At 35.6% G+C, this 21,648-nt stretch overlaps 1 protein-coding gene across 12 annotated transcripts in view; it reads right to left on the bottom strand.

Annotated features, from left to right (window-relative positions):
- The window catches only part of NfI (Nuclear factor I), a 279,859-nt gene that overhangs the window by 15,130 nt on the left and 243,081 nt on the right, over positions 1-21,648 (bottom strand). For 7 of the 12 annotated variants that reach the window (XM_087354492.1, XM_087354494.1, XM_087354493.1 and 4 more), the window contains 6 exons: positions 14,067-14,162; positions 10,661-10,795; positions 8,344-8,538; positions 6,827-7,063; positions 2,562-2,609; positions 286-497 (listed from right to left, as the gene is read on the bottom strand). In XM_087354492.1, coding sequence (XP_087210618.1) covers positions 286-497; positions 2,562-2,609; positions 6,827-7,063; positions 8,344-8,538; positions 10,661-10,795; positions 14,067-14,162 — 923 coding nt within the window. The remainder of the gene's footprint in view (positions 1-285; positions 498-2,561; positions 2,610-6,826; positions 7,064-8,343; positions 8,539-10,660; positions 10,796-14,066; positions 14,163-21,648) is intronic. The other 5 variants (XM_022067099.2, XM_022067101.2, XM_022067097.2 and 2 more) reach the window with 4 other exon arrangements.

Raw genomic sequence — 21,648 nt, 5'->3', positions numbered from 1 at the left:
CATCGTGATAGCTGACCGAGTACATCATCGATTTGATACTTAAGTTTAAAAACTGTCATGCAAGGTAAGTAAGAAATCAATACGCTTCTTTAAATACATGTACCTCAAACACTCTAGCCTGCTAAGAAATTAAATGATTCTTTTAAATTCATACAAAGTTGAAGTTGAAAGCACCTACTGAAGATGAAAGTTTTGTACAGTAGTCACCAAATCCTAAATTAAAGTTTTGCAAACTAACAAAAGGACTCCTGTCTGAAAGTCTAAATGCATGAAACAGAGTCCTACCTGTGTCTCCTGCGTTTCAGCTTCCTGGCAGACAAAATGGACAAAGTCAGAAAGGGTGTCATGACCATTCTCTGGGTACTTCGTGGGGCTATGTTGAGGGTGAGATTGCTGATCCCCATGCTGGGGTCCCTGCTGGTAATAGCTTGCTGTCGCTCCTGTCCCACCTCCTCCGCTAGACATGGAAGCCACAGAGCCGTGCTGAGATGTCAGTCCTGTTCGAAACACATGCAACAGTCCATCAGAAAGAGAGTCCTACGCATCCTACAGAAAAGAAAATTTCGTAGCCACACAGAGAATTCCTATTAAGACACAATAACTGTGAAACTAGAAGACAATTACATCAATCACTTATCAGGCAGCATAAGGAAGTTTTAAGAAAACTATTCTCATATACGCAAATAAAACATATACAACATAACGTGGCCAATCTACGTGACTTTAAGCTACAGAATGGGGTATGACTCAAGAGAAAGAATGAGAGGATAGGTGGGTGAGCGTATCAGGGAATTTTCTATTGCTAGCCCTGTGTTACGTGTCAGCAAAATATAGAGAGCTATAGAACATTCTTCCATCTCAAAATATAAAAGTATATCTTAATTTTTCATAGAACAGGTATTATAAATTATGATTGTTATTTCTTCCACTTATTATGTTGCTATATTAATCACAGAAAATGCAATGATTATTAAAATGCAAATGTTGTACACCTGATTTAAATGACTGAGATAATGGAAATTATGTTGCCATGATAAATAATTATGCAACAGTACATAAATAATATATTGTAAAATTTGAGGTTTTCACAGCGGTGACTATGAAGATTTCTGTCTTCTGGGTTGCTGCGCTGCATAGTCTGGCCGATGTTTGCCAACGTTTCAGAGGTCATACTGCCTCCGTCATCTGAAATGTTGGTTAACATCGACCAGACTATGCAGCGCAACAACCCAGAAGACAGAAATCTTCATAAATAATATATTTATCATAAATATAGACAAAATCTATATCAGACATGATAGGTTACTACAGACTCCTGCTTCATTATAAAATACCTCTCTTTCCAAAATTAATAAGCATAAAATTAATAGTGGGAATGTTAAAAAAAATCACCACAGCAAGTCACACACAAACAGGTAAGAAAATGGTGACAGTAACATTTATATCAATTTATATCAGATGTAAAGAACTTTTATAAACTGTAGGAAGAACAATGTGAAATGCAGTATCTATTTTTTTTCCTCTCATGTATACAAATATATATCCATCGCTAAAGTTTATTATCGTTTTTGTTATTTAGTATGCAGTTTCCTCAAAAATAAATTATGCAGAAACATAAACCAGATGTTGTGAGAATCATTAGATCATCATTTGGCACTTACATAAAAATACTTTGCGCTATAAGGTCTCAAATTACAATATGATCTCAAGACCATGTAGCGCATATTTATATGAATTCAAAGTTATGAAATCAAACAAAATCTCCTCAGAATACTTTCTAAATGATTATACATTTATAAAGAGTAAGAAGGATATGAAAGGCATGTCTAGCATTGGCACAGAAATATCTATAATTATGTTGTTCAGTCATGAAAATGAATTTTATGGATACACATGGGATTAAGCATTCATCCTACCTTCCTTAAATGGAGTAATTTAAATGAAAAAAAAATCTTATTGTTAAAAAAATTAGGTAAGAAAATCATGCAGAGCTATAAGTTACTGTATTCACCAAGGAATGTTATTTACATGAGCAAAGTGTCTCTCATTGTAAGCACACAATCATGGCCACACCCATTTCAAAAGGCTATATATCGAGAATGATTTCATGCTTCTAATCCAGTAAAATATAAAGAGATGAGAGACTTATTTAGCCTCAGTTCATGACAGGGGCCATTATATTAAGAATTTAAAATATAAATTGATTGTTGTAAATAACTCTGTGGTAATTTTAAATATGAGATCAAAAGACAAACATTTAGTATTAAATTTACTTAAAGTGTCAGATCTTAGAATATTTCAGCAACCGAACATACATAATTGAAATGACCCCCATCAAAATAATTTTTCAGTATTTATAAAACCAGATCTGTCTCTTTAGATGCAAAGCTCACTGCGTTGCTCAGTAATCTGGACACTGGAAGTGCTGTCTACAGAAACGGTATCAAGAAGGAAGTAAGCGTTCCATTTCCAAATAAAACACTCTAGCTGGGTTTAAGCATGCTGTTTGCTACAAGCCAGGCTAAGAGTAGTAGTCGCTAGCCTCGGTGTACGCCCCCTACCTTCCCAACGACCAAGCAGCGAGTTCATGTCTGCAACTGTCTTGTGTTCTGCAAAGATAGCCCACCAGCCAAGTAATTAGTCTGGATACAAAACGTTTGTTCATATATTCTTAATTTATGTTATTAACATTTAACATTGAATCAATGCTTCAAATATTAGCATCAGTACTGCAGCTAAAAATTTGAACATTACCAAAGATAGATTACAAACCTGTATATAATGAAAAATCATATCAGCACTTTAAAATATAGAATTTTATTAATTTTGCTTCACTTCATGTTAATAAGGAAAATTTAATCAATAAGAATGAGACTGATGAATTCTTACATTATTTAATAATGGTTTTGAAAAAATGGGTGAGTGGATGGGTTAGTATGCAGGCAGATGATTCTCAAGGTCACAGTTCGTTATGTACATGGACAGAATGTGCCTTGATGAAGCTCCTGTCTGGTGACTTCCATCTTATGTATTACAATAGCAGGATCAGGGATAGGATTCTTAAATGATGATTTGCAGATTCCCCATTTCATATACATATTTTACTAAGCACTAGACATGGCTATACAGCACTAATTAGTGGAAAATCTTCAGCTGCTACATCAAAGATCTGCATCAACATTCTTTTACCTCTGGAACAATTCTTAGCTCATTGAGCATAAAAATACAGTTTAACTTGGAATTATTCCTCTTCAAGAGTTGAACCTGAAGACATGTTTGATTCTAAGCTATTACTAACCAACAATATAAATTAGACTGTTTACTCAGATAAGAAACACTTCTGGTTAAAGAACTTGATGTGCTGGACCATGAGAGAAACTGCAGAAATCAGTGTGGCAAAACTTCTCAGTTACCGAGTGTTTAGCAACACAACATATTTATGAAACAGGGTTTCTTTTTCTCAAGATTTAAACCTGAGAATTTCTAACCTCACTACACAAAACCATCAGAAGTCAATCACAATAATTTGGAAGATGAGAGTAGTGTGAAGAACATACCATAGCTCTAAACACTTAAAACCTTATTTCTGAGAACAGTTCAATCCTCTCAAAAGTAATGGAAGTAATATTATCTCATATATTTTTATTCCAAGTTAGAATGGTCACATTCAATGTTTGGAAAAAGTGGGAAATATAGTTTCATCAATTTTTTTTTTAAAAAAATGCATAGTAATTTATTTATAACTGATTTGGTTACATAAACATCAATCCTATAAATAAAAAATAAACATAGTCCATTTCCAAATTTCCTGATAAATTCATCATAAGAATGACAATCAGTCACATGGATAATATCAGTGAAATTCACATGGCACAATTGTTTCTTTGACAATATACCACATCTTAACAAATAATTGTTTATGTTTACTTATTAACCGGCAGCTGAAGATTGATTATGACATGTCAAATGGGGAGACAAAAATACACAAAACTGCAATTGTATTGTGACATGGATTATCAGAAAAGGAAACTAATTAAAAATTTCAAGCAAGTGAAATAGCAATGCTTATTAATGTATTCATATGACAATACTATAGTCTTTAAAATATTCACCTTTATAAATATCAACCACAATTCTTAAATTACTTTGGATTATTTAAACAGGCCTAATAATATCAAACAAATCTGCCTTCTGTTATCCCATTCATATAAATTTGTAACAAGGTTTCAGGTGACATGCAAAGCTACAATAATCCTTAGTTCACTGTTTCAGCAGTGCAGAATCAGCTAATCCTACAGACTCCAGCAAAAAGTCACTTTTCAAAATACGTAGTTGATTCAAGATCTATCTTACAACACACAACACGATGAAAAAATTGAAATGAAGGCAACATTAAATATCTCAGTTAACTCCAAGGCCTAACAAAGAAAGACACTGAAAGAAGCCAAAATTATAGGGAGTTTTCAGAGACATCCATATAGAATCAGAAAATATTTAAAAGCAAATTGTAATGTGTAAACCAATGCAGTTTATTGTCAAGCAAGCATTGTAGAGCAGTAATAAGAGCTGCAAATGTGAACAGCTCTAGTGGAAGGCAAGGACTGCAAATGGCACACATACGCTTCCAACACTGGTGAGACAGTAGGCTCAATTCATGCAGGGCACTAATCTAGGGATGAAAGTCACTAAAATTTAGAGGTTAGTATCATAAAAGAACAGTACTTGCTGACAAAGATGTCAGAAATCACTGACCCAATCAAATATTCAAATTATATCTGCATTTCCAGAAGTTGAGTGACAAGGTGTGAGCTAAAATTGTAGCAAATGTGAAAAAAGCAAACAGTTAAACATGAATAATAAAAGAAACAGGTACGAAAGGCCAGAAGTGTACGAAGGTATGTGACAGACAATTCTACTAAAATGAAGAAGAAATTGTAACAATACCATTTATGGATTAACATTTACGGTGAAAAATAACAACAATAATCACAGAGAAAAAACAATTAAGTTGCTATACAAAGAATAAGTGTTCATAAAAACAGTAACAATAATATCGTTGTCAAGCTGGAAATTAAATTTAAATGTTGGCAAACTTGATTAACTGAGTGTGACTGTGATGTGAAATTCCACTTAAACAACAGCAAATAACCTGAGACATAGATAGGGAAAGATCACGGACACCGAGAGAGATACGTAGAGCAGAGCAGAATCACACAGCTAATACACAGTGAACGAACCACAGTAGTACCTGTTAACAGATGAGCCTGTCATCATGCAATGAGGAGGGGAAGACTGAAACAAAACGATTAAGATTGGTTACTACACATTGATTATCCATTCTGAGTTGCCTTCACATTTTGCTAGAACAAACGGTTAATTGGTAGGACTCGGGGCGGGCAGGAACCAAAGATCATCTCACCATTTTGCGATTTCCAGTCTCATCTGTGAGTGCATGATGGGACAACGGGACGGTCTTTTGGAGAGATCTGTCAGGTTGGTACGAGATGCACAGAGAGAGAAAAAAGGAAACTGGTATCACGGTGAATTTAATGACGATCTGCTTGTAGTGGGACGTGACATTTCTGCGGAAAACAAGGAGATATGTGACAGAGCGGGAACTGTGTCACCCAGTCAACGAGGATGGAAGTGAATTCTATTAAAAATGAATTGTTTCACCCGATGGAATCAAGCGGTTGTACATAATAATTACAGATTCTGCTATACGAAATACTAAGTACTAAAGCCTCTCAGTGAAATCAAACATTTCTTGGAATGATTAGAAGTAAAGCAGGAGAAGAGAAAGTGAAAAATATGAGTTGGACAGGCAAAAAGAGAAAAGAAAGTGACACGTGGCAAAATTATAAGCACGGGAGTGACAACGGAAAAGTAAGTGATTTGTGTGGTGATATTACATATCGCAGAGTAAAGAGATGGGAGGAAAAAGAGGTTATGTGAACATTAGACATGAGAAAGAATGCGCGAATGACTAAGGGATATTAAATATGGGAAACTGGGAAGGAGAGATGAGAAAGCAGTGTGTGGCGATATTACACATTAGCGAAAAGAGACAGCAAGCGAGATGTTGGTACACAACCCATGAACGAATGCAGAGAAGAGTTAACAAAGTGACATGTTCGTATATTACGCATGAAGGAATGCAACAACGGGCCAAGGATGTTACAATGATACCTTATACTTGAAAAAGTGTGGAGATGACACAAAGGATGGAGGTAGGAAAAGAGATAACTAGGTGGCATGTGGGAAGGAGTGAGATGATGGGCAGAATCATAGTAGAAAGAACAAGGAAAGTGATATGACTAGGGAAATTATATATGATAGAGCGAGAATAAAGAACAAACATGTGAGTAATGACAGTGATGAAGTATGATAAAACATCTTGTCGAAGCTATAACCAAATATCATGAAACAAATGCATAACGTTAGCACAAGTTCTGTAAAGATGCTTCACCTGACAGTTTTGCCAAATGAATTCAAAGCGTAGAAGAAGTCCAACCATATGAGTACGAAACTGATGATAACTGTTTAAAAACTGATCGTGAAGAAGAAAGAAAACTCCGTCGATTAAATGTAGATGAGAGATGGAATGTGCTTGTGATTGTGAGAACATAATGGTATCTGAATTGTAAGTGAAACTAGGCAGGGAAACGTGATAGAAATGTCTGAAGAGAGCAGTAGGTGGCGACAGTTTCACCCAGAAGTTTGGAAAACAGGAATAAGGCGGGTGTCTGACCCAAAGAATATGAGTGAAGAATGGGAATCTTTCACCCAATCACCTGGTGCATACAGACCTAAGCCTTGCACGTACCTTCGCGAGCGTGTGGGCTAACATTGGCCCCAGCTTGACTGGGGTGCAGGTGACGGTTCTCATGACTAGATAAAGAAGGTCCCTCGTTAGTAGTGATCGGCGCTCTGTGGACCCCGGGCCCGACCCCGCTAGATACCGATATTGGTACCGGGGAAAAGCTCGCTGATATCGTGTTGGGTGAAGGCTTGGAAACCTTGCCAGCATGCACCAGGTGGGGTGATTGCACGGAGGGCGGACCTGCAAGCAATTGTTGCACTAGGCTAACTAATCTTTCTGTCTGTTCATCCATCTATATTTCTATGTGCCACATATTCTTTTACAGGTCCCCAAAATTAACTATGAATAACACTGCCTTGACGTCTAGCTGTCTCTCTATACTCGTCTAAGTGTTTTCTATCATGCACCTACATTTCTTCCCAGCAGTTTCATCGCCCCTGCTATTGTTTAATGACACTACAGGACTTTGAAAGCACCAGAAAGCATTATTTTACTACCCCATTACAAAAAAACACTCCAATTTAAAACTCTGTTACGTGTCATGGCAATTGTTAAAAAAACTAGACAATGCGCTACTAATGAACAAAATACTATTGGATTAACAGTATTCTGATCAGCACAATCATGCATACAACTTACGCTAAGGAAGCCTTGAACTATAGACTAGCATCTATAATTAAACAGTTGTTGGGGACCGGGGGGGGGGGGGGGGGGGGTATAATCAGATCTCTGGAAATGTATTTTTTTATGTTAGGGATATCAGTGTGACTATTTTATCGGCATTTAAAAGCTACGCCAGTAGAGGTTTCGACTGCAACTTTTCACAATCGCTACAAAGCAAAGACTTCTCATGCTTCGTGAATTCACTGACTGGTTATCTTTCCTTCCACCCACGACGTCATTTGATAACATAGCTCATTCTGGACAATAATTCAACTCTTAACTCCCAAGGTCCCCGGAATAATGGATTATATCGCTTTAAATGACGGAACAATCACGATAAAGAAACAATAAATTATTTTTAAAACTTTATCAAAAGTTGCTAATAATTGGGACTGTACTCACCTTTGGAACCCTGATTCTGATTTACTTTGATAAAGTGATTATGAAATATCTTTCATCCACAGAACACCATATAAATATCTGGACCCCACATCCAAAAGTAATATTTACTTAATCAAGACAAAATTTTAAATGAATTCCAATGAGTAGCATAATTTCGAATCATCCTCTTAACAGTCAGACTGTACAAAATGTTCTCGGAGCTCGTAGTGCTCATTTGCGTGCGAATATATTTAAGCTCGACAAATTCAGTCACTGGTAAGGAAATGGGGGAAATTAACTCGGCAAGGCAAAAGTTATTTTCCTCCCGAGTAGAAATGACATTCTCTGAACAAAGATTCTACGCACCATGACTGGAAATGCTCGAATTAAAACCAAATCAAAGCAAAAAGTATTCGAAGTACACAGACGCTAACAAGAATTATGATTAAAACACAAGATTAGAATATCTAACCCACCATGGTCAACATCTGAATGCCAGCTGGTCTGACTGGAAAGGGACGCTGGACTTTGACCATAGTAAGCCACTTCGCCTGCCCCTTTATCGCGACCAGCTCCCAGATCCATTTCCTCTTCTGTCGAACTGAGACGACGTAGACGTTTATTTCTGGGTTCTCCTGGGCTTTGCGAACTCCGTGGCAGTGACAACGGACCTAAGAAATTATCATTCAACTTCAGAATATTCATCACATCTTGACCTCTCGCTGAAGTCTCATCAGGGCCGATGACCTCTGAAACGTCGGTAAACTTCTACTATACTACACGAAGTAACAACCCAGAAGACCGCCATCTTTTAACAAATTCTTACAAGATAAAACAATTATAAAAAAAACACTACAAATATTTCACCCACGCAAGATCACGCTATACGCGACATACATTGAATGTGATAACAAAGTATACAATTGATCTAGAAGAGGATAACTTTCCGATATTTAATGGACATCTGACGAAGGATTGCATTTAGAATATTACATTTAAATTTATATCTTTTATACATCTGAAGATGGTTCCTTGAAAATCGAAACATGTCGTGAAAAAGATGATGCTCTAATTGTAAATCGAACATTTCGATAGAAAGAGCATCATTTTAATATATTTTAAATATAAAATGTTAATTACAGTAATAATATTTTAATATTAATTAAATATTTTATTGTAATTAGACGGTTAAAATAAACAACAATTACAAAGTTAAAACAAGTAGGAAGTGTTAAAATATCAAATGTCCTGTACAGAAATTGTCCTTCTCTCAATATTAATTACGTGAAATGCAAAACCAATTTCTAAGCATCAATTAAATCATTTTGTGGCAGGTGCAGAAGAATCTGTCTCACTAGCTAAGTGAGTTTAATTGAATAAAAATTTTCTTGGATATTATCCATCGTCTAGTAAAAAATAAAACGTAAAACGACGTTTCGGAGATGGGACTCTATCTCCGTCTTCAGGTTCCTATACAGTTGGGCACATTAGATAGAGCTAATCCCTATCTCCGGATAGATTTGTTAAGTGAGTTTACTTCAGACGCGAAGTTTGTGCGTAACTCAGCGACTGAGTCCACATTTTATTACGTCAGTGAAGGGTTACAGATGGCTATGAGACAAACGCTGAGGAGTAATTTAATGTGACTAATTAAGATGATAGAGTTGCGTCATATTGTGAAAATATATATTTAATTAATTAATCTTGTCCGTCTAATCACAATTTAAAATTTAAAATTACGATAGTTAAAATACCATGTGATGCTCCTTATCGAAACATTCGATTTACATTTGGAACATCACTTTCTCACTACATGTTTCGGTTCTTAGATGAACCATCTTCAGGTGTGTAAAAATTACAATTATATAAGAGTTCAAATACGATAGTACTTCCAGACAGTCGGAACTCATCTACACCTCTCATCTCAGACTGATATAAAAAACATCAACAAAAACATTCACCAACCAAAAAGTTTATTTGAACACGACGCACATATATAGAACAACTTCAATTTTTTTTTTTGAATTTCTAGTTTAGATGCGTCATGTTTGTGTTGAAATTCAGTATATATTTATTTATTATTTCAGTCTATACAAAAACTTTTTAATTTTAATTTTAACAACAACATTTAAAAATTAAGTTTTTGTATAGACTGAAATAATAAATAAATATATACTGAATTTCAACACAAACATGACGCATCTAAACTACAAATTTAAAAAAAAAATTGAAGTTGTTCTACATATGTGCGTCGTGTTCAAATAAACTTTTTGGTTGGTGAATGTTTTTGTTGATGTTTTTTATATCAGTCTGAGATGAGAGGTGTAGATGAGTTCCGACTGTCTGGAAGTACTATCGTATTTGAAATCTTATATAATTGTAATTTTTACACACCTGAAGATGGTTCATCTAAGAACCGAAACATGTAGTGAGAAAGTGATGTTCCAAATGTAAATCGAATGTTTCGATAAGGAGCATCACATGGTATTTTAACTATCGTAATTTTAAATTTTAAATTGTGATTAGACGGACAAGATTAATTAATTAAATAGTGACTAATTAACTAAAATATCCTATAAATTGTTACTAAAAATATCTTATTCTTTAACGATATAATTTTTTAATTTCTGGGCAGCTGGTATACCACCACCCGATGGAAAAAACGAATTATTATAAATCATAAAAAAGTCGTCATAGAAAAAAAATGTATTGCCTCATTAATTTTCTTCATCGCTTGTACCATCTGAGACAATATTCCAGATTTTAAATGCAGGCCAGTGCAGGTGTACTTACTGTAAGCTCCTGAGGCCATCATGGAGGTATGTTCAGGTGCAGGAGGAGTGTAGCTACTGCAATAATATCCTGGGTTTTCAAGCTTTATTGTGTTCACGGGGGGCTGCAATCCATTTGGGCTTTGCATTATGGAAGCTGAAACAATCAATAAAATATAATTCGAATAAATGATATCGAAGTGCACGCAAACTTTTCATACACTTAGATTCTTTGTGAAATCCTAGCAGAGTAATATTTAAAAAATAAATTAACATAACACATAAATGTTGTTTTTTTTTGTAGTAGATTTAAAATCTCATAGTAATTCATATATAATTTTACTTCTCTAAATATTTATAACTATGAAGTTAAAAAGTGTTACGAGTACTGGAGAAACACGTAGAAAGCATTACAGAGGTACAGAATATTGTTCACAAAACGTCAGGAAATAAGACAAATTAGTATACAGAGGCGTATTTTAAAATAGAAGGAATGAAATAACAGATTGGATTAAACTGGCTCAAGCTAGTGGAGATCTTTCGTAAATATTGTAACAAGCAAAAAAATATTTTGGTGAAATTTCAGGTTATTACAACGGCAAATATGAACACGACTGCCTTATGATATGCTGCGCCGGTAGACGTTTATCGACGTTTCGGAGGTTTGCTATCACCGTATTTTGATGACTACACAGCACAGTATTCCATAAGACAGCCATATCCAGCAAATATTTTGACCACCTGAGTACGTATTCACTTTTAAAGTTTTTGTTTCATGAAGTTTGACATCAGCGAAACTCTGTGGCAGGTGCGTTAACTAGAAAGCCTGCCAGTAACATCTGAAGTGCGCCACGCCCAAAGGAACGAGGTCTCACTGGAGTTTCAAGCGTCTGGTTTTGTAATTGAAATGCTTCTCTATAAAAAAATATTTAGCGTACAGCTATCCCTCGATTTCCGAACTTCCGATTTAAGGATTTTCGCTACAATAACCACGCAAATTTATACAGATTTTTCAATTTACGAGCATTTTCTCTGCAACGAAGAACAAATGTTGGTAAAACTGTAGAGCGTCCGTTTCGTTGGTAACGAACGCGGAGGGATACAGTAAATAATACACAGCGCAAACATTGCATTCCCCTTCATAATTAAAACCTTAATTTCAATATTATTAAATAAAACTGTATTAATTTCTTATAACTGATTATTACAGTACAGTAACTACGGTTTAATAAACAAAATTATTTATTCTTTGATTACGTAAAGTTCTGATGTTTATAATGTACCTACACTAACTGCTGTACATTGTAAAAGCTTTATTTAACATTTCTATAGAACTTTATGGGGTTAAATAGATAAGAAATATCAGAAAACAGTAATAATGTTTATAATTTCGTAATATTCCAATATATGAGGGAGGGGAAATGAGTGATTTTTCTGTGAATCACATAAAAGTTAGAATGTTTTACATTGAAATTAATTGAATATTATTTTCGATTTTCGATTATCGATTTTCACCACACGAACAGTTTTCACTGTTCGTAAATTGACAGATGGGTGCAATTTTCTTTGCATTTCTCAGTAGGCTAGCAGCTTTTGTTAAACACTGAAGTATTGTGAGGTAGAGATGTACATTACATAGATTACTACAGGAAGGAGTTAGAAGGCAAAGTGAATTCGAATGTTGTGGTATACTCGCCGTTGGTATTCCATCCCACAGCATCAATAACACAAGCATTTAGGTCTGGTATCTTCTTTTCATATCACGCGGGATGAAATGGGGTAGGGTAGAATGAAGGAAGGGTGGTAGTAGTGGCAAGGAAAACCCGCGCTACCAAATGTCCTGTGCAGGAATGGATGATGAACGACGCTTCGTTTACTAGCCATTAAACTAAAGAGGTAGCGATCAGGCAGGCGTCGCGATACGGAAAGGGGGGGGGGGGAGAAACCAGAATGTTTGCTGAGGTCAACAGCTTCATTCCTACTCTAGTTTCACCGCCGGACAAGCACAAAGGAAATGTTAACCATTTTATAACCCATCCAACATTCTGGTTATTAATGAGAAATCATCTGTAGAACAGTAGATCTGCTATCAAAATTGTGTCATAAAATTATTTCTAAGCCACAATTCACATAATTCTCGCTTGTCACCTAAAATTTCAAAATGTTTTGTCCTCTCATATCCTACCCAATACGTAAAGAAATATAACACGAAAACATTAACTGGACACAGAGGAACTTCGCAATTTGCATTCTTCAGCAGATATTAGACGTATCAGAGTATGGAGGATGGGATAGTCAGGCCATGTGACACGCACAAACGAGATGACAGGTGACTCGTTATACGCGCTCTCGCTATCCACGGTTTTACTTTAATATCGTGAGAAGTATACTGTATAATATTCTATCAGTTTCGAGCGCAATTTCACAGACTTGCCCCACCATTTTGACAACGAGATCTACAAATTAAGGCCTGGTAGAAGTTTAGCGACGTTTAAGATATTTGTTTCATTCTGTGCAGCGTTTTTAAAAACACTGCAATTGAGTACAGTCATGTTCAGAAATGAGGACATGGAACAAGGTATGGGATAAACGAAAAATTAAAGAAATCTGGCAAGTATATCCCAAGACGGACAACATTTCGAACACCTGTCAAAAAACAAAAAAGTCTGACCACACGTTCTGCTCGTGATTACACCATGTTTGAACCTACACAACTTCTGCGCAACTAGCATGAGCGGCGGCCTAGCAACAAGGATGACCTTGAATCGGGTGTCATGAGGGAGGATGGGGAAAGTCCATTACACCAGGGCAGACCAACTCACAATTTCATTTCTTGTGCCGTGTTGTGTGGTTTTTCAAATTTCTGCCAGGAAAGTGCGATCTAATTTTAATTGATAATATTTATATATGCATCTTCCCTGCTTAACAATTTGAGAATTAACCTGTTTTGTTAAAAAAAAAAATATGATACCGATAACTTGAATCAACTACAAACCTGCCTTACTTTCCTTCCCTTCACCCCGAATAAGGAAACAAAAATTATACAGGCGGAGTTCAATCTGTCAGAAAAGAATTAAGATTCTGGAAACTACACTTTTCTAACACCCACTAACAGTTCTGACTTTGTAAGTTAGATCCTTGCTAACAACGATGGAATGGTGTAATATCATCACCACAGACCGTAGAAAGTGTTTAGGATATTAGAAAGCTCCATTCGAAAGAAGAAATTCAAATAATGTTTTGATATTATTTCTGGGGATGTGTACGAAGTCAACCACCAAATTTTAAAGATTACTTATTTGGCTGAACATTTTTTAGCTTTAATACAAAAGTAACACGAAGGCTCAGTTCCACATGAGCACAGTCTCACCCCATAAAATCACGAAGAACAACATGACAGGGCCATATCAACTCGACACACTACGTACCTTTAGCAAGTCTCCACAGTTCTTTGGACGAGAAGACTCCGGTAGCTAATATAGTGTCGTTGCAAATGACTCCGTTGTATGGGTTGTGAGTGTACCCTGCAAAAGGACAACACACACGAGGCTGAAGACATCGGAAGGAAAACTGACAATCCTGAATTCCAAAGTAACAACGTTGTAAGTGGGTCACAGTGTGTTCCGAAAAAAAACTTTACTGTCCTAATACTGTGGTTATTTGAAGAATTCAACGCTGTTACACATATTAAAAAAAAAGTATTTAAAAATTCAGAGTCCACTTCGTTCATTGAATGGTTTATGTGAATGGTGTTTTGAAAATTAAGCTTATATTATTTTTATGTACCCATCTCACGATATATTAAAGTATGGAACGAAATGTATTGTCCTGTCTTCCTTCTTTCCTCACCCATAATTTTTTTTTTGGGGGGGGGGGTTCCCTCAACCGCAAAAAAAAAATCCATAAGATCCGTGGTCTTTTCTCAACTTTCGACGCTTTATAGGTTGAATATAAGAAGCCCTGACGTGTATTAAAATCTATAAAGCGAATGACCATGACAGGAAACAGTGGTTATTCTATACTGTTACAAACATTTCGTTCTGAATTTCAATAACCGAAAAAAAAAATATAACATCGTTGTTTGTAGTACCCAGTACCTAATTTGTAGTGTGAATTATACAGTTCCAAAACATTAAAATCAAAAGTTAACTTTTCATTATCACATCTTAAATTCCAACCTACAACGCCACTGAGACTGTAGGGGCTTTACCCATTTAATAACAATTCAAAGTTACTGTGCTACACCACAAATTAAGCACTGGACTTATAAATGATGCATAGCTAATCACTTACAACGTTGCTACCTTGTTGATGTAGTAAACTGAACAAATAGAACAGGAAAAAATCTTAAAACCGACTGCTTTAAAACAGGCAGAGACTCCAGGCCTACAACCAGAATGTTTTATGTGAAAGGATATGGTAAGAAAGGGCACTAAAAATGGTAAAGGCACACAAAAACTATGTATTGTGCGTTCTGTAGAAGGCAGTGTTGGATCCTGTGTCATTTTAATGTACTTACCAGCTTCAATTGAATAGGTAAACACTAAACCACATGAGTCCATAAAGCTCACTTTCGAGAAAACTAAAGAATAAACCCTTAAAGTAAAATTCAGCTAAAATAAGTTATTTTTAAGCCTGATTTATTTTTCTTCAAAAATAATTGGCAAGTATCTATTTTTTTATAGGGTTATAGTTCACTAACGTAATTTGTACCATGAGTTATAAAAGATATTCATTTTTGAACACACATTACTTTGACAAATACCCACGTAACACTGAAAGTATTTAGTATGACTCATGTGGTTATGTGTCTTTTGTCACTTTTTGGGCGATATATTTAAGTCACTGTGGGTCTCAGTGGTGTATTTACAGCGAATCAGCCGAGATAGTTCAGTAAAAAAAATTCATGAGTCCAGGACTCATGTCGTTTTGACGGGAAACAGGCGATAGATAAGTCTTCCCACATGCAGTAAAGGCTCGGACCGATGTGGTTCTTATGGGGGAATGTACATTTGCCCCTTGTGATTATAAACCAACTTCATAAAAATTCTTTAAAATATTATAATTTCACCTATGCTAAAATGTTCCGAGAAGTTTCTTCTCTTCGTATTTTTAGATTAAAATTGTGTAAGCATATTTCATCTCTCCCTCACGATCTACATGTCCCGCCAATCTTACACCTTTGATTTATTCGCTCTAGTAACACTGTGTAACGAATGTTCTCATAGTGCCCAATATGACTTGACTCATGCATACGTCGTAAAACTTCGTAAATAAATCGAGTAATTAAGACTATGGCGGACAGAACATTTTCATCACCTTACATCTCCAAATATAGCAACCCGTAACTTCAGAAGTTCTATTTTGTGCCTCCATGTTTCCCGAGTCGTGATTGGCCAGTTTTCTTCAGCGAGTGTTTAACTCGTTTTGACTTCCATCACGACAGTGTCGACACCAGCTCCTCCCGCGGAAGGAAAAAAAAGTTAGCTTTACTTAAAGATATTCCTCAGTACCAACCCTGAGACGGTGCTTTAAAACACGACACAGCTGATTTATTTAACGTATTTCTCAATTAATCATTTATTAACTAAAATATGACGCTACATAAAAGTGACAGTCAAATTACATCCACAATAAACCAAAAGACACAGCAGAGAATCCAAAGATGATCGGTCGAACATGCAGGACTGTACAGTTTGCGGATGGCAGATGAGACCACACGTAAGAACTACAAGAATAATTACACAATTTTAATTAATCAAATAATTTGAAGTTTATTTAACGATTGGCTATTTATAAGACTACACAGCGTAAGCACCCATCGTGACCAAACTTAATGCACTAAACGGCACTTTCCTGGAGTAACTATGGAAAACCACGATAAATCCTTTGGCCCGACATATAAACCAAGGACCTACAGAATAAGGAACAAGGATTGTGAATCGCTTGGTTGTGACTTTGCGGTTTGAGTAGAAAATATGCAAAACACAAGGATAATTAAAATAATTAAAATATAATTCTGTGTTCCATATCAAATAATCGATTTACAATTGGAACAGTTACAACATGTTTCGGTTTTATTAAACCATCATCAGGTGTAAAATTATATTAAATTTAAAACTCAATTACAATTTTTTACAATTTTTCGTAGTGTAGTTTTTTGGAGGTCGTGTCCAGATATTTTCATATAATGGATCAACTTTATTCTTTGAAGTGATGCTTTTGAAGGTTTACATCGGTCAGAGATGAAATAGTAGACAACACAGTTGTGTCTGGAGGTGATCCAGAAGTATTACCGTATCCGATCAAGGTTTATTACTGTAAAAAATTGTAATTTAGTTTTAAATTTAATATAATTTTACACCTGATGATGGTTTAATAAAACCGAAACATGTTGTAACTGTTCCAATTGTAAATCGATTATTCGATATGGAACACAGAATTATATTTTAATTATCTTATTTTAAATACATTGTGATTTGACGGAATAACCAAATAATTTAATTTTAATTTAATAAATCACAATATGACGCAACTACACTATCTTAAAAACACAAGGAGTCAAAAAGGGATGGGAAAAAATATGAAGAAAAGTGGACAAGTGTTAGCAACTTCTCTACAGCAAACAAACATAATTTACTCACAGCCCATTGATTAAGACCACGCAAGTCCACGTGTTTGAGGATGCAATCTACAGTTTGGCACAAGCCGTCTCTTGTCATGGCACAAACGCCAAGAAAGCACCAAAATTTCTGGCAGGAAACACCGACAATCGCTTCTGTAATTCTAATGATCACGTTTGTTTCGAATTTGTGAATGAAAACGTACAACGACCCAATTCAACTTTACCACAGGAAAGTCGCGTCTTCCCTAAACCCAGAGAGTGAAACGTCACGTGACGTGCCACAGCCAAAAAAATCAAACAGCAAAACCTTGGGAAACGAAGACCCTAGTTTGGGGGACTGAGCGGGCAAAATTCCAGCTTCGTTTCTGGAATCCCTCGTGCCTTATTCTCGGTACGGACACCGACTACAATGACAGCGGTTTCTCGTGGTTTTCATCAGCTACTGCAGATAATTAGCATGTAGCACTTCAAAATTCCTAAACCGTTTCTCCCTGCATTCTACATAACACACCATTCAACATTCACCATTCCGTCTGACGCTACTGTCTTATGTCTAGTTGGTATTAATTCTTAAGTTATGTACTTTAGGTTATATGGTTTTGTAATATTATGAGTTGTTTTATTTTGAGTGTGGTGTGTTGTTTTGTTGTGTCTTATTGTTTTTGTTGTGTCTTATTGTTTTGTTGTGTCTCATTGTTTTGTTGTGTCTTATTGTTTTGTTGTCTTATTGTTTTGTTGTGTCTTATTGTTTTTGTTGTGTCTAATTGTTTTTGTTGTGTCTCATTGTTCTGTTGTCTTATTGTTTTGTTGTGTCTTATTGTTTTTGTTGTGTCTTATTATTTTTGTTGTGTCTTATTGTTTTGTTGTCTTATTGTTTTTGTTGTGTCTAATTGTTTTTGTTGTGTCTTATTGTTTTTGTTGTGTCTCATTGTTTTGTTGTGTCTCATTGTTCTGTTGTCTTATTGTTTTGTTGTGTCTCATTGTTTTGTTGTGTCTTATTGTTTTGTTGTCTCATTGTTTTGTTGTGTCTTATTGTTTTGTGTCTTATTGTAGGACCACTGCCACCGGGTAAAAACCCATTTGCAGTCAATAATAAATAATAAATAATCTTAGTCGTAAAGGCAAATTAAGTAAATACACGACTCAATAAATGCAAAATACTTAAACCACAAAATAAATTACTTGTGTCTGAAGCTGTTACAGAAAGTAGAATTAGGGCAGAAAAAGTGTGTTGTAGTTTTCCACAGCAGTGTGTACCAACCCAAATAAGGGTTACCAACGATCATCGTGAGAATTTATTTTCATGCTGAAGATCAGAAGACAGGTTAAATCAGCCAATTCTGGGTAGCGTAAACCAACGGCCAGGAATCATTTTATTAGGAAGTACATTAAACCATCTGCCATGGTTATTTAGTTAAGGACGCAAGAAGGAGAAAATTGTTTCAGCTTTTGAAAGTATTAAAGAATCTTGAAGGCAGAAGTACACACATCGAGGCAACGTAAAACACAAATATAAGCTATAAGAATTGAAACTTCTAGATTCTACAGCAGAGTTACGTTGCACTAAAGCAGCCGATTCCTTTCGAATTAATTGCAAACGAGTCTGGGGTGGTCACCAGCCCCTTGTGATACAGGACGTAAAAGCACAAAACTGATACGACTACTGGGGTAACTGGAAGACGGGGGTAGCGGGCAAGAAATTGCCGGCATACTGACAAAACGGGGTCCTGAAACCCCATTCGTAAGACCAGAACAACCTCGTATGGAGGAATAATATATAAAAAATACTGAACTTTGGAAGTCTGTATCTGGGAGTATACAGAGTGCACCAAAATATATATACACATTATAATACGAAATATTAACTTTGTGTGTATACATATTTTTTGGACATTCTGTACATGAGAAGCTTCTTATTTCAAGACGTTCGACAGAACTTCGGAACTATTGTTGTTCGAGATAAACCAGCTGAAATCTGTGACAGGACTTTCCACTGTAACTTAGGACTCGTACAAATTGAGATTAACTTAACTGAAGGTCCATCTTGCATTTGTGTTTCATCTCTAAATTAACTGCCTTACCTGTATTATGTCATTGTAGTCCGTTGTGGGCCTTAGATTCTGTAATTCTAGAACTCACCTGTTGAATTCTGGTGACCATAATAAGGCCCCAATCAGCAGGCTAATGTAATTAAGTCAAGGCGGAGGGCTACTGACTACGGGATCCAAATATTTCAGCTAAGATAAATTAAAAACTATTGGTATCAGAGTTACAAACAATAACTTATGAGACTTCAATATATTATATACTTAATTTTCAAATATTAAATATCATTCTATTAGCTACGACTGACTTACCAATTAGTATACTCAATGTTAACACGTTTAACAAACTTGTTAACACAAATCTTTTGTTTAAATCGATGTATCGATAATTACCATTTTTGATACATTCATCATTATTACACACTGTGAACTAGAACGTTTAACTATGTTTACGTCATGGATATATTGTCTTTTGTATTTAATTCTATGCTCGCGTAGCTCTCGAGTTAGCACATTAAAATAAATAACTATATTAAATCGAATTATTATTATATACCTGTTTCGATAATCACATAGAAAGTGTGGGAAGTACTTTTAATACCTGATACATATCAGAAACCTAACTAGTCTTGTTAGCTGGAATTGAAACATATCAGTTCCACTGAGACTGACAAACTCCCACTAGAAATTTGAAGGAGCTCCCACAAAGGAGAAACACGGAGTTGTTGTGGGAGCGTGGAGTTCTAAAATAATCAAGCGAGGGGCTTCGTGGCACAACCCTGTTCGATTCGACTAGATATTTTTATTCTTTGTTGCGAAAATAGGCCACTGTCATCTCTTCGCAGTCCACGCGATGCGCAGAATCACAAACACATTTAAATCTACGAAATAACTCTTTCATTTAAACACACACGCACGCTTAGGATTTACAGATTTTTTTAGGTTTTAAAAAAAAACATGACGATTTATGCTAAACGGCTATGTATTTGAAATAATTATGGACGAAGAAACTGTAGATTACTTTGAGGCTTTGTTCCGATTTCATCCTGGAGAATAAATCTATATACCAACAAAAACATCCCTTTTAAAAGTTGAGTCAAAACCCTCAGTCTAATTCCGCAAAAAAAATACAACCCATAATAAATATATCGAAATAAATTAACATTTTTAAAATAATTCTTCAAATTATGATATGAGATATTAATTCTAAGCGACTGGCTAGGTACAGGACGGCCTGGATTCGACTACCGTGGGGCACAACGTCGAGACTGATCCAAAATCCAGCCAGAGTCTAATCCTGGGGAGCAAAACATTCGGAGCTTGATACTAACCACCCAGTTAACATTGATATTGAAGAAATACTTTAAATTATTTAATAAACCGCATGTACAACTGATTTTAGTCATATTTTTTTAAAAGATCGCTGTCTTTTGGGTTGTAACGCTGGTATTTTTTTGGTTTCAAAACCATCTTTAGTCTATAATAACGCTAAGTTTATAAAGTTAATCATTTTTATATACAGACATTGAGTTAGCAGTGTACTGTACCAAGAATTAACGTTATTACAATAAAAACTATCGATTACAGAGCTAACGCTGTTTCGATACTACCGATTAGTTTCGAAACAAAACAAGAACAGCGAGCAACTCGTAATTACTCGGTTCTCCACTAGTTGTCGCCAACAGCGGCAGTCATCACTCGCTAACTTCCTACTAACGCCATGTTCAAGAATGTTTATGGCGGTGTTGATGCGGTGTTCCATTCAGAATAAGGTTACAAGATTCTTTTGGCCCATTAGCTCTCATCGTATGTAACAGCAAATTAAGGCGCGCCAGCTTATGTATAACAGGGATAACCAAAACAGTAATTGGTAAATCCCTCTAACCTCAAAATTGCGGTGTATAAGGACCAGCCATCTACTGAATTTGTATCAACGCTTGTCTTTAACGAGTACAACTTTCTTTCACAAACGAGGCTCTGACCAACGAGTCAAGGCGATACAAACAATATATTAACACAAATTGCAAAATATACCACTGTCCTATATATTCACAAATTTTTGTTTATGTTGCAAATGTTTTAACTCATTTCCCAATAAAGTCGGAAAAACGTAGCTGGTACAAACCCCTTTTGAAATGGAGAATATAAATGAAACTAATCTCTTACTGTGACTGAATCAGTCGTTATTGTGACAAATTTCAACGTGGCCAAAAAACATCGATACAAATTAATTTTGAGTGCCGGAAAGCAAATTTTCACATAATTATAATTGCCGTTGTTGGCAGGCACGTATGTATAATGAAAGAGACCACTTGGAAAATCTAAAAGTAGATGGAGAAT

The sequence above is a fragment of the Zootermopsis nevadensis genome, unplaced genomic scaffold (assembly GCF_977971745.1).
Source record: "Zootermopsis nevadensis isolate Lab colony 2312 unplaced genomic scaffold, Znev_1.0 Znev_ptg000023l, whole genome shotgun sequence".
Taxonomy (NCBI): Eukaryota; Metazoa; Arthropoda; class Insecta; order Blattodea; family Termopsidae; genus Zootermopsis; species Zootermopsis nevadensis.
Note: the sequence above shows the minus strand (reverse complement) of the source record. Positions and strands in the feature narration are given on the sequence as shown.